We start from the raw sequence: 15,108 nt of genomic DNA on the forward strand, positions 1-15,108 counted from the left end.
TGCAATTTAAAAATATATTATATTATAAAAGTATATTAATTAAAATGGTAGTTTGTTACTGCAACATCCATCAAAGCCAGCCGAGTTTTGGAATTGAGTTTTCAGAATTTTCATCAGCATTATACCTGTGATTATACTATAAGAATATACGTCTGATAATGTCTATTCTTTGTTTGCTGTTTGTTTCTTTATTTAACTTTTCTAGTGTATTTTATGTCTGTGAAAACTTGTAATTGGCCTTCCGGGGTTATTTTAAAACTACTTGTTAATCTAGCTGTAAGTTTTCCTAAATAAATAAAATAAAATATTGGTTCTCTTATATGGTTGGCATATGCATTATGACACATATTATAAAATAACATTTTTATAATCATTCACCAGATATCGCTTTACAACAATCACAAATCAACACACACACACACTCCAAACAAGGGCCTACGACAATGTCAATATCAGGGTTAACATTACGAGGAAAATTATAGCTTTATTATCGTTCACGGTCTCTTATGGTCCCGATAAATTTACGGTAACTCCACTTTATTACTTAGGAATAAAGGTCAAAGTGGTACACCAGATTGGCGATGGATAGTCATTGAAAAACATAACTCTGAAAGAAACATTATCTTAATGTGTCAATCAAATAATAATAATCAAAATGTGATCTACTCACATATTATTTACTAGAAAACGCCCGCAACTCCAACAACATACAAGCGTACATTTATCCGGGATAAATATTATCCTATGTCCTTTTCCGGGACTCCAAACTATCTTCATACAACATCAAAATCGGTTAGCATGAAAAGGTAACAGGCAGATAGACAGCCAGACAGAAATACTTTCGCATTTCAAATATTAGTATGGATAAGTTTAAGTATCAAAACTATTATCAACATTAATTAAAAACCTTGGTTGACAATGCGAATAATTAGGCCTATTGTACTGAAGTAGCCCTAAAGCTAATTTTAGCGAATAAGCCCTTCAGACGAACAATAAGACCACAGTTTAATATTACAGCCCTTACCGAGCTGAAGTTGTTAGAACAATGCGAGCCATTCCGAGACCCGCGCCTCTATTCACTCTTATACAAATGTTTTATGCCGCGGCATACAATTGAAATAATGTTTGTAATTTAACTACAGTGGAGGATACTGTTTATACTAAATGCAGTAACATGTTTGTATACCTACCGTTATGACTAGCTTTTCGCTATTGAGATTTTTGGTTTTGGACTAGTTTTGGAGATAGATAGAGCACTTTGAACCTCGGGCCATAACAATATTTCTCATTTAATTAGAATATAATATTATTTAGTTGCTGACAAAAAATACTTTTTAGAAGTTGTCTCGCAAACTTCCTGATAGATGTACCTTTTTTTATGTCATAAGGGGGCAAACGAGCAAACGGGTCACCTGATGGAAAGCAACTTCCGTCGCCCATGGACACTCGCAGCATCAGAAGAGCTGCATGTGCGTTGTCGGCCTTTTAAGAGGGAATATGGTAATAGGGGAGGGTAGGGATGGGAAGGGAAGGGAATAGGGGAGGGTAGGAAAGGGAATAGGGTAGGGGATTGGGCCCCCGGTAAACTCACTCACTTGGCGAAACAAGTTCTGTGAGAACGTGGTATTTCTCCGGTCGAGCCGGCCCATTCGTGCCAAAGCATGGCTCTTTCACGTATAATACTCTGTACCACAAAGTATTCAGTATTTAATACAGGGAAAAACCGAAAGCCGTTCTTCACAAAAATGTAACGAAAACAAATAAATTATAATAACATTATGATAGAATTACGTAAAATATAGTCAAAATATACTCAGAAGCCACTTAGCTCTTATTTCAGCAACACAATACTTTATATTGACCTAAATATCTCCTCTTATAATTCGGCCCCTGTATAAATATTAACTCCCTATACCCCCTCGTAATATCTCCACATTTAGTCTATTTTCGTCGCTAGTGACTGACAACCATTACTGTGTTTGCGAAACCTAATAGTGCCTGGGGATTCCCCCCTTCCCTCCTCGTCCGCCATCTTGGATTAGGCATATTTACTAGTCACTTTCGGGAAAGGAGCGAATTAGGTTTCTCGTTCTCGAAAGTTGTTCGTGTAAATTGTTTAATTCGAAATACTCGTTGAATTTGGAAACAAGTGAAAACGAAGTTTCTGTTTTATAAAACTTTCCTGTAATCCATGTTTAATTAGGAGTATTTACTTGTTTATTAGAATTAAATTTAAATTTACTTACTTTTAAATTTCTTACAACAAAAAATATTATATAAAGCACACTTTACTATTTGGAGACAATTCCCAAAAATGATTCCATGGTTATAGATTTAAGGCGGGGATTAATCTCAATCCAAAACGATAACCTTGCACACAACCAAAGACCAAGCGTGTACGCATCGCAATAAGATTCATTTTATCTTAGCATAAAACTGTAGTTACTCGGGCGGATCTTCTCTATTTTTCAAGTTTTTTTAAATATCTTTGGAAATAAACATTAAGAAACAAAATTGTTCAGAGGACATTTTAATATAGATTTACGAAAAATTTATACAAATAAAATATATGATTGTCCTAGTTAATACTTACATTTCGATGAAATAGATTTTTGTCGGAGGTGAGTTTGTAAATTAATTACAGCCAAAGTATTACGTTTTATTAAAATGTTTATGGTTTAAGGTATTTTGAATATTGTGCTTTATATCTCATATTTGTTAACACTTTGTTATTATATTGGAACTAGGTAAACCGGGAGTCACGGAATAACAAATTGGGGTTTATCCTCGCCTTAAGTAAAACAATCGTGTATTCATCATTGAACCATAACTCCTAGTAAATTATTATTTTAGTAGCTATTCAGGCTGTAACGAAATTAGGTTATAATACTTTAGGGTGTGTATGGGTCCCCTATTTAGAATTTGCCGTGAAAATAGCAGCAAGCTGAAAGAGTAACTTTTCTTTTCATCTTTGCATGGAATAATACACACCCTAAAGTATTATCACTTAGTTTTGTTACACCCCGTATAATAATAATTATTATATCCCATATTATATTACACTGGATTTAACTTATCATATGCAGACATATGCGTGTGTCAGGTGACAGAAGTGTCAACGTGTGTGGATAATACTTTGATGAGTTGAGCCCCGCGGAACTCCACACACATTATACTAACAATATCAGCATAATACGCATGTATAGCATGCATCCATATCCATAATTCCATACTAATGTGAAAGTGTGTCTGTCTGTCTGTTACATCTTCAGTCTTCACGCCCAACCCGCTGAACCGATTTTGCTGAAATTTGGCAGGGACATACTTTCCGCCCTAGTAAAGAGTTACATTACATACAGTCCCGGGAAAGGACTACTACGCGCAATAAACGAATTCTGTTGCAACGGTGTAATTGCGGGTCAACTAGTAAAAAATCACAGAATCAAGGAGATATACGGTAAAATTATTTATTAAAGGTGATAAAAAGTATCACGCAATATAATTTAATTTCCAATGGAGAATCCTGTGATAATAATATGAGCGCGGCGGTAAGTCCTTTCCACTTGTGCTAATCCGACCGCTCCACTTCCATTAATCACGGTGGTAATCCCCCGGCCCTTAAATTTCCAGCTGTAACACAATGCAGGTGTTAACGTACCTTTATTAATGGTGGAACGGTGTTATTGTGGGTATACCTTCATGGATTATGTCTTTGTTGTAGTAAGTCTCTCTCTTTAAAATGTAGTGATTAAAAACATCATTAAAGTTGAGTTAAATTCTTAGTTTACGTAAATATCAGTTGACTTAATTTTTAAGAGCCCAAAGGTACAAGTTGGAAGCCGGCTACATAAAGTTGCAGCATTTCTATGTTCATATTTCTATGTATGTGTCGCTAGCTTCGTATCGCTAGCTGCGAAGGGTATTTCATAGAAACACATACAAACCGACACGTCGTCTGCGGTTGCTTCATGTCGTCGGCTGCCAACCGGCACCTGCCATCCCACTGATGAGCAAAGGCCTAACCCATATCCTTCCACTCCTTCTTCCATTTCAAACCTCACCGTAGGCCAGTTTGGCTGGTATTTATCGAGATGATCGTGCCATCTTTTTTGAAGTCGGCCCCAGCGGCGTCGGCCATCTTCTGATACCCAGTCTACATAAATACTGAATATCATAGTTATTATTATTTGTTTGGTTCTGGGGCTTAGAAAATTCATTGCTTATTATAATGATAATATGACACTGATTTCTGTACCTGACAAGGTACCAAACTAAAGGCACTTAACATTTCATCTACTATTCCACCATATTTCATAAAAAACAAAGGTTAAATCGATGTACGTTGTGTAGCCAGGTTATCTTATATCTTAAACTTAGTATATAGGGGGTTTCGGGGGCGATAAATCAATCTAGCTAGGTAGCTAGGAATCATTTTTAGAAAATGTCATTTTATTCGTGTTTTATCGAATACCGAGCAAAGCTCGGTCAAATAGCTAGTACTTATTGAAATTATAAATTTAATATTTAAAGTATAGCACTAATTTAAAAGTGCAATAAGAAATGCGCCTTCCTTCAAGTTGTTGTACTCTAAGCAGTGACCTATAAACTTGGTGGATACCGCTCGGCGCTCGGTTTTATTGCTCGCTCGGGCTGGTGTGCTCCGAGCTATGAAACTTGACACCCGAAGCCTTTTGCAGGTTTAGATTTACGCTTAAACTTTACGGCTATTATACACGTTATAGTCTGAATTTGCTTTGAACTACTGGGTAATTTAATTATCTTTTTGCTCAATAAAATAATAACTTAGCGAATACATTATTTAGCACACATACATATTTTTCAACATTATATCAATTAAAAAAAGACAAGAAAAATGATGCAAAGGGACTGCTTATTTATGAAAATGGTTACGGCCGCATTTTCGTACCTACTCAAATCTCTCAACAAAGATTGTTATTGATGCAGCTGAAACGATGATTCGATAACAACGCTGAAACTTAGAAATATATTTTCAAAATAATGGACGTCTTATTTCTAACTTTATTAAAACAGGTTATCAATGATTTAATACAAAACAAGTATAATACTTAACAGTATATCGGCTGTTATCCATAAGACCTGATAAACCCAATATTGTTGTCATCACCAACTTCTTCATACCTCGTACCATACCTTAAGGCCGGTAACGCACCTGCAGCCTTCTACTGCTGCGAGTGTCCATGGAGTAGTTGGTTTTCATCAGTTGACCCGTTTGCTCGTTTGCGCCCTTATTTTATAAAAACTTTAACTCACATCTGTTTTCAGGAGAGCGACTGATCCAGTTCGCTTCGGAGAGCCTGGTGACGGAGATCCTCATCCATCCCCAGATGAACACGCTGATGCAGTGCATGCGCAACCTGCTCAGCTCCTTCACCCGACACAGACACCTCGTGCACGCCGGCTACACCTGCGCCGGCAACGGCTCCTGGATCATGCAGGTAAGGTGGTGATGATGACAGAGCAGGTGATGTAGTGGATAAGATAATGTGTAACAGATCAACAGATGAAACTGCAAAGGAAAGGTGCAATGTTCGACTTTAAAATCTATTTGGTGCAGCGAGTAGTTAGCGAGAAGGGTGCGCGCTAATGGTAGATCAGCCATATTATGACAGGTCGAAAGTTGTTGGTAGATATTACACACGTGCTCCGAAATTACCCTCTCCGGTTTCATCAAGAGATCTTAAAATTGCAAGGCGTTGCTATACAGTACAGAGTTAGGCTAGATAGCGGTATAATATGAACGTTTAGAAACATAAAATGTAGGGTCGTAATAAAACCTGTATGCGTTCAATTGCAATATCGAGTTGGGTATAATACGCTCGATGAGGGTTCAAATGAGAATAAACGCTCTACGAGTGATATAAAAATACCACGTCTATTTATAATGAAGTATAAATACAGACCGCAGCGCAGGAGTTATTTTCGTCTACGTCCGTAGCACGTACGCTACGCTCGTAGCACGTAGACGCCGTAGCACATAAACTCTTCACGTAGCACGTAACAGCTACACGTAGAAGTTGAAGTGCTACGACGTAGAGCACGTAGCTACACGTAGCATATACGTAGAGGTTCGTAGCAGTCGAATATATTAATATTATGACGTACATGATCAGTTTTTCATCAATCTGATCCATCAGTCTGGTAAATATTGACGGAAAACTGATCGTGTAACCCACGGATCGATGGACTGATCATTTGTTAATATGTACTTTTTATAACCATCAGTATTCCGTCAATCAGATTGATGGATCAGATTGATGAAAAACTGATCGTATAACCTACGTCTAAGGAATACTAGCTGACCCAGCAAACGTTGTTTTGCCATATAAATTATTTCTTGTTTCAATATAAAAAGTAGATAAAAACCTATTCTTAGGCCTAACCAATTTACATGTGCAAATTGTCATTAAAATCAGTTGAGCCGTTTTGGAGGACTTCGCGCACAATTACTGTGACACGAGAATTTTTAAATATTAGATTTGGAACATTTTATGCTACGATGAAAACCGTAACCGGTGGCAAAACAAGTAATAATCAATTTTAAGTTTCGGTTTGGCGAACCCAGGTCGCAGCACCGTTGCGCACGTTCCCTGTAGGAAATTAGCGTTTTCTGCGTTAAAAACATAATCAAAAACAGTGTTCTACAAACCTTACTTGTATAACACTGTTTTTGATTATGTGTTTATTTAAATACTAACACACTTTCACATAACTTAGTATTTTTCACTCATTAAAATGCACTTTTTCATCTACCGTCATATAGTTAGCGTAATATGCTTCATATTTTCTCGGAAAACGACGTTGAAAAATCTTTAGAAATAATTCAAGTAAGCAAAATGTTATTGAAATATGAAAAGGTAGTGCAAAGTATTTTATAATGTGAAAGTTGTTTTACTCGGAAAATTGCAGTATGTGAAATTGCAATTTTCCGAGTAAAACAACAATGAACGAGAGCTTAAAAACGACGTTAAAATCCTTTCTACTTTATTAAGCGAACGTTGCTTTTCTGACGTTATTGTAAAACAAAATATTATGTTAAAAATAGTTGCGGTTTTCAGTACAGTTCGTGCTGTTTACAACTGATTAAAATATGTTACGGCAAAATGGCAAAACTTATATTATATTAGTTTTAGACTAGAAAATTAGATGTAGTAGGAGCAATTTTTCTGTTATTTGGCACAGATAAGAAGTAGACCACGTGAAGGGTCATAGGTTATTTTTTGTGGACTAATTTGTCTGTGAAATATCTAATTTACGCAGGTGAAGCTTCGCGGAACGTTATATTTCGCGTGGTCACGACATGACGCGTAAACGGCTGGACCCATTTCGCTGAAATTTGATATTAAGATACTTTGAGGCCCGAAAAAAACATAGGATACATTTTGTCCCGGAAAAATGTACGGTTACTGCACAACATACTTTTATGATTTGCGCGTAAACTATTCAATCTATTTTGATGGAATTTGGTATGGAGATACTTTGAGTCTCGGGAAAGGACAAGGAATACTAATTTTGTCCCGGAAAAATGTGCGGTTCCCACACAATATACTTTTCTGATTTGCGCGTAAACAACTCAATCGATGTACGGGAATAACTATAAACTAAAGTCCATGCGGACGAAGTCGCGGGCAACAGCTAGTATATACTAAAAACAAAATAAAATTAATATTTAAGGGGGGCTCCCTTAAATATTAATTTTATTTTGTTTTTAGTATTTGTTATTATAGTGGCAACAGATATACACAATCTGTGAAAATTTCAAAATCTGAATTCTGATTTTTTTTTACTGTAGCGGTTCTTGAGTTACAGCCTGGAGACAGACGGACAGACATCGAAGTCTCAGTAATAGGGCCCCGTTTTTACCCTTTGGGTACGAATCCCTAGAAAGACTACTACATGTTGATCGCAACTTCGTTTATCACGCGGGATTCGTAAATTATTGATCCTTTGCCAGGACTCATAGTATTTCCATACCAAAGATATAAATCTGTTTAGCGGTTTAAGCGTCAATAGGTTGGCGGCAAGGAAACAGATAGAAAGACATACTTTTTCACTGTTTTAATTAAAACAGTATCATTATTTTATCATTATCGTCACTGTAATTGGCAATTTTAATCAAAAAATCCTGTGAAGCTTGAAAACTGAAATTCATTATGCAACACTTTTAAAACAGTCGCTTTTAAATTTCCAGCTGGAAATGCTGTAAATGAGCACAGAACGCGTCAGGTTTTTTTCATCAGCGATATTTGCACAAACGCCGAAGTTTAGTTTTCAGCCGGCGTTTTAGTAAAATTCCGCACAAAACTTTTATTTTTGCCTCAATGTTCAGTACGAGAGCATTTACGGAGAGATTAGGAACTTTTTTACTTTACACTTTTGGACAGAATTATTACGCTAGATCTATACATTTTGCAGATAAGATATATCTTAATAAACTTCTATTCTGCGCAACAAAAGTATGAATATCTAGTTCTACATTTACAATTATAGCCTAGTTAGTAGTCGCATCTTGTACCATCAGAAAAATTGATTATATTATACACATGACGGACTTACGACGGGTCCACATCTCCACGTCACGACGTCGTCAACGTTTAACGGTGCGGTAACGTGGCACGGTACGTTGACGTGACGAGGCGGTGACGTGCAAATTTACGTTAACGTAACGTCACGATATAGCAACATTGTACGTGGCCATGCCTTGTAAAACTGCTACATTCTTCACTACTGATCTGGATTTGGATCGCACAATACGTATTCTGCTTTTGCTATTGTTAAAAACGGAGAAAGAGAAGAAAAAAGACGCGCATTTTTACGTTACGTTGGCGTAAATTAGCACGTCACGTCAACGTACCGTGCCACGTTACCGCACCGTTCCACGTTGACGACGTTGTGACGTGGAGATGTGGACAGGCCCTTACGCAATTAGGTTGCATTACGTCAAGTCAACGTTGGTCGAGATTTGTTAGTTTGGCTTGACATAACTCGTCGAAATAGCGTAGACGTCTGTCATCTGCCTATGACAGTACATAATCTTCTTTGATAGTACATAAAAACAAGGTAAGTAATTACTAAAATAAATTAGTGTTAGATTAGAGCTTAGTCTAAAGGGGTGAAGGCTTTTGAATGAAGCCTGTGTAATTTCCGGTTCCGGTGCGACGATTGAAACTGACGGAAATGAACGAATAGTGACGACTGTCGCTTCGGGGCTGCTGACGTCATTATACGCCTAAATAAAGAAGGAAAGTAGGACGTGTTTGTACAGGTAATCAATATTATGGTGATTACGATGACCCTACAGTTTAGTCTCGATCTGTTTAAGGCTTAGGATATCTAGGTTGCTTCTATATAGTAAGATTCTAGGCACAGAACATACTTTAGCGCGTACGAAGTCGCGAGTAATTCTTAGTATACAATTAGCTCATGATAATATTGCAAGCAGACTTTAAACGATACATTCTGAGGTTTTTGTCCTGTGATTACGAAGAACGTTATAATAGTAGATGATCCAATATTAACTTCAAACCATATTAATTCTAATAAATCATAATAATCTAACTAATTAAATTAATAGTAATCTGCTACACAATGAACACAATGTACAAAATATATTGTGCACAGCTGTCTTATGTATCTAAGCTATAAAGATTCGAATTTAGAAGTAAAAATATTAAGGTGTAATTCAAGAAGACAGTAGTAATGTAAGTGTGTCAGTATCGATTTTCGCCGGGAAGCCTCACTAGCACTAGCACGCTTCCTCACAACCACGACCTTGCCATTACTTCGTTAAGAAATTCCGACCAAATTGTACATAAGTCATAAGTTTTTACGCTCGAATGCCTGAATTTACGATGGCCGCGTGGTAAAATTATTCAACAGCGGATTAAAAGTTAGTACTTAAATAATATGGTCTGTTTCTCTTGCGTTTGAAGAATTTATTTGCCAAAGGAAGACAGCATTCTTGTAAAAATATTTTCCTATATTCAAGATGTTACTTGAAACTTCGTTGCGCGGCAATACGGTTATCGCGTACTCGCTCGCGTACGCGCTGGAATAAAACTATCCTAAGGGCGTTTGTGTACTACGCGGAATTTTACCGTCCGGCGTTCATAACTTTCACGTTTGCCATATAAATAAGGTAGGAAAAGTGCCCAAACGTAACGTAAAACGTGCCTAAGTATGTGTTTTTCCGGGGCTGTCCATACCTCATCCATGTTAGTTTAGCGGTTAGCGGGAGGTAACAGATAGATTTTTTTATGTAATGTAAGTATTAATAAGTAAGATTAAGGGGATTAAGGCTGCGTTTCCACAGGAGCTGTGCTATGCTGCGTTGCGACGAGTGTGTTTTAAAAAACCAATAGAAACGCTTTATTTGCCTGACCTCGTTCAGCGCAACGATTCTATTGGTTGTTGTAAACCTCGCAACGCAGCTTAGCTCATCTCCGATGGAAACGCAGCCTCATGTGTGTAAACGCAGTAAAATGTAGCTTGCTGCATATTGGTCATATACATATCTACCATATAATGTATTTATCCATAATTTCATACACTACAATATTATCCTAATACATTATGCGCGGGGCTCCGGACTGCAAATTGAAAGGATCCCAGCGGACGCTCGAGTATTCAGCAATTTGGTTTGTTAGAGCCGGCAGTAACATTCGTATAAATATTAAATACTACCGACTGCCGCGGCTTCGCATCACATGGAAATCCTGTTTTTCTTGTATTTGGAGTATTTTTTCATTTGAAAGTAGGAAGTCTTCGGGCAAGAGAATACGGATAAATTTCGCTTGACTAAGACAACAAAGATTTTCACACAGCGCAGTTAAGTCACGCTTACGCATACTCAAATGTAAATATTATTATGATTACTTAGATGTAGTTAAAATTCTGATGGTATAGTAAACATATTGTTCTATCACATAATATAATATAATGTTTTGAAACTTATCGAATTAGGTTCATATCGTACATTTGAAATTATTTCGTGCTATCTAGTCAAGATAAAGACGAAAGGTGGACTAACTCTGATGCTAAAATACCTTCTCTTTCCTACTCTTACACACATACAAAAGTAACCCTTCTTCCTCTTCCAGGACGGCACATTTTCCCTTGCTGACTTCGTGGACGCTTACCAAGAGAATGAGGTCCAGCGCGTGATCCGCGCTTACGACAACTCCATATCCATCGACATCCACTGCGCCGGCGTCGGCGAGTGGGCGCGCCTGCCGCACCTGCCGCTCGCCAAGCACTGCACCATCAGAGTCAACCCCACTGACGTCATCGACCCAGCCTCGCAGGCTGTCAAGGATTTTGTCTGTGAGTTCCTTTTATGAATTTGGGTGTGTTCCGAAATTCTGACAGTGTGTCGGGGTGAATTGACGGGATTTGAGTGGCTAATGAGATGAATGATGGTAATGATCGGTATACTGTTTAGAGTTTAGGAATATACGTCATCAACAAAATGCCAATTACGCATCCGTAGCGATTGAATAGATTATGAGCACGTATAAAGATATAAAGCGATCGAGTTGATTACTTACTTTCTTCTTTATCTGAATGGACTTACAATATACTCTTTTCTTAGTTTCCATCAAAATCAGCGGTCAGAAAACTTTTGATCGGCAATTACCTTATTAAACTACAAATAAACTAAAGGCTTAAGGCGGACTTGACCATATTGACGGAAAATAGCACTTTCTACTTAAGTTTACTTTGATTAATCAAAGTAAACCAGAATTCAGACTTTATTTCCCACTACAGTGTCAAGTTTTAATCGCGCGCTAACTCGGAACAGCTAATGGATAACAAATCCCGTAATCCTTGTTTATCGTCTGCGGCTCTCCAGCACAGAGTTCCACTGCAGATAATTGAAATCTATTTCCAGAGGATTTTATTGCTACCTACTTGAGTTTTACACTTTGTCGATACGACATCGAATTGGTCAGGGAGATGGTCGTATAATACTACATACGTACAAGTTGTGTAAAACAATAGTTAGTAGTGAATTTACAGCACAATGTCTAAATTTATAAGGTAGAGGAAATTCGGCCAAGGAGCATAATATTATATTTAACTCTATTAAAAAAAAAGTCATTATGAAAATAAAATTTGATTATTATTTTATGACCTTACATACAATTATACATAATTATATTATCAATTAATAATATAAGATTGTTTTGACACTAGTCAGCAGTCTATTTTATATAATATTACGCCATTTTATTGAAAGCCTATAAATTCACAAAAAAAATTACAAACAGGTATAGTTTTGTGAATATTACCGTAAACAAAGTTATTTTAATATTCACAAATATTCAAAGCTTCGCAATTCAAAGCAATTTAATAATACTTCGATGAATAAACACTATATAAAATCCATTATTGGAAAATCTACATATTTCAGCGTTCGGTGTTGAAAAGCGATTCTGACGCTTATATTGCAACTTGATATTCAACATTATGAATAGTTCTGACTTCGACAGCTCTGTTCGAATGTCCCTGGGCGCCATTTTGAAATGTGACGTTTATCTAGATTCTAGAGTTTTCCATTCGCATCTTAGTTAAAACTCTTTTATTGTGCTACTAAAACAAACTATTTATTTTCTTATTTCCTCAAACGTATTTATAAATAAATACAAATGCGATCTTATATTTCTTCACTTCATTCTTCGATTTAATTAACCAGACAGCGACTCATATAATAATAATCGAACTTCACTTGGTAAGTTCGTTTGATCATTTATAAATATACTAATTATATATTATTACTAGCTGTTACCCGCGACTTCGTCCGCGTCAGCAAAATGTAAAATACATAAGTAAAAAATAAAAAAGTAAAAAAATATCCTCCTCCTTTTTGGAAGTCGGTTAAAAAGTAGCCTAAGTTTCTCCTTATTACATCAGCTATCTGCCAATAAAAGTCCCGTCAAAATCGGTCCAGCCATTTCGGAGATTAGCCGGAACAAACAGACAGACATACAGACAGACAAAAATTCTAAAAATTGTTATTTTGGTGTAAGTACCGTCTAAATATTCATATGCATGTAGTAAAAAACGGTTATTTTAATATTACAAACAGACACTCCAATTTTATTTATATGTATAGATGTATAGATTAAGGCAAAATAATATACTTCAATTTTAATCATAACTCTTGTTAAACTGATTCTAAAATAATTAATAATAAAAGTACTTAATGCTTATGTCCTCAACATAGAAGTCTAGTTAGAGCGGCCCCAAAACTAAACTACATTTGCAATTAAGTGTTGTTTCGGACTGTAGACAAACAAGTTTAATTACACACAAACTGTGACCGTCCCCGGTACGGCTCATGTGAATGTGACAATTACTGAGTACTACAGTAAATCGAGTTTACCGAGACCATGATCAACGAGTCGCTTAATGAGAGTGGTATATTGACGAAGTTCCTGCTCGAATACATGAAAATTGTGACCGACAAATAGTGTCACAACTCACAATCGCGCTTTCGAAGTTTTTTAAGCGCGACGGTATATATGACAGATATATAGACGGTATATATACCGTACACAATCGGCCGTGGTCTAGTGGTATAGAGCGCGGCTCTTAACTCGGAGGTCGTGGGTTCGATTCCAGCGTTGGAAACATGCTATTTCCAAGTTTGGTTAGGACAATGCAGGCTGATCACCTGATTGTCTGACAAGTAAGATGATCCATGCGTCGGATGGGCATGTAAAAAAGTCTGTCCTGCGCCTGATCTCTCGCCGGTCGTGTCGGTCTTCCGTCCCACTGGGTTATGAGAGTAAAGGAATAGAGAGTGCTCTTGTGTGCTGCGCACACACTTGGGCACTATAAAATTGCTCCTGCGTAGCTGGCCTGGTTTCAATGAAACCGACCACCGTCTACGAAACCGTTGTGGGAGCCATTATTATTATTAATATACCGTACATATACCGTACATGTACGGCTAAAATCAGTCTAGTGGGCTTCGGCCTGAACGTGGCTCCTTATCGTCATCATCAAAAAACTTAATGCCTAATTGCCTTCGCCTAGCACTTACTTGAGTGTGATATTTTTGGAAACAAACCTTTGTGCTTGTAAATGCTGCGAAAACAGACATTAGAAAACGCTTAACAAATTTATAATACTATAGAAACAAAAACCCTATTAAAGTAGATTTAACAAAGTTTATATTGTCGGTAAAAGCAGAATATCAATTGCTTCACTCAAAAAATACTAAAAAAACATACTTGGTAAATAATGGGTCTCATAATTTCCTATAGTACCTACGTACACAACTTTACCCCTTGTTTTACATCGACGTCCTATTACGGATCGTTTTCCAAATTGTTGTGAAGTCATTATGAAGTCGAAATTGCGAGACTCTCGTTAGCTCCATTATGTGAATGTGTGCAATCCTTATTATATGTATATTGTATTGTTTGACTGGTGCTCATGACATATTATGTGATGTTATAATTAATCTATATATATAAATAAAATTGGAGTGTCTGTTTGTAATATTGAAATAACCGCTTTTTACTACATGCATATGAATATTTAGACGGTACATACACCAAAATAACAATTTTTAGAATTTTTGTCTGTCTGTATGTCTGTCTGTTTGTTCCGGCTAATCTCCGAAATGGTTGGACCGATTTTGACTGGACTTTTATTGGCAGATAACTGATGTGATAAGGAGTAACTTAGGCTACTTTTTAACCGACTTTCAAAAAGGAGTATGATATTTTTTACTTTTTTATATTTTACCTATGTATTTTACTTATCACATTTTTTTCACGCGGACGAAGTCGCGGGTAACAGCTAGTTTTTAATAAAATTGAAAAGTAAAACTGTGTAGTTTGGTATGAAAGAGTTATCATTCGCGTTACGCAATGAAAGTAACAACTAACAATAGAATTTACAAAGGTCATGTCATGTCATGTCATGTCCAAAACTACTTTAATAATTTCTACTTAGTTTGGGCATTTCTTCTAGAAACTTGGAAGTTAATATCCACCCGAGCTTAAATATCACGTATTGCGTAAATAATAGGTAATATTGATCGTCTAAAGTTGACAA

The 15,108-nt window shown here is 36.6% G+C and overlaps 1 protein-coding gene across 1 annotated transcript in view; it reads left to right on the forward strand.

Moving 5' to 3' along the window:
* Positions 1 to 15,108, forward strand: part of LOC121734485 (microtubule-associated protein futsch-like) — a 141,750-nt gene that overhangs the window by 82,432 nt on the left and 44,210 nt on the right. The window contains exons 3-4 of the mRNA XM_042125098.1: positions 5,305 to 5,477; positions 11,139 to 11,361. Of these exons, the coding sequence (XP_041981032.1) occupies positions 5,305 to 5,477; positions 11,139 to 11,361 (396 nt within the window). The remainder of the gene's footprint in view (positions 1 to 5,304; positions 5,478 to 11,138; positions 11,362 to 15,108) is intronic.

This window comes from Aricia agestis, chromosome 15 (genome assembly GCF_905147365.1).
Source record: "Aricia agestis chromosome 15, ilAriAges1.1, whole genome shotgun sequence".
Classification (NCBI taxonomy): Eukaryota; Metazoa; Arthropoda; class Insecta; order Lepidoptera; family Lycaenidae; genus Aricia; species Aricia agestis.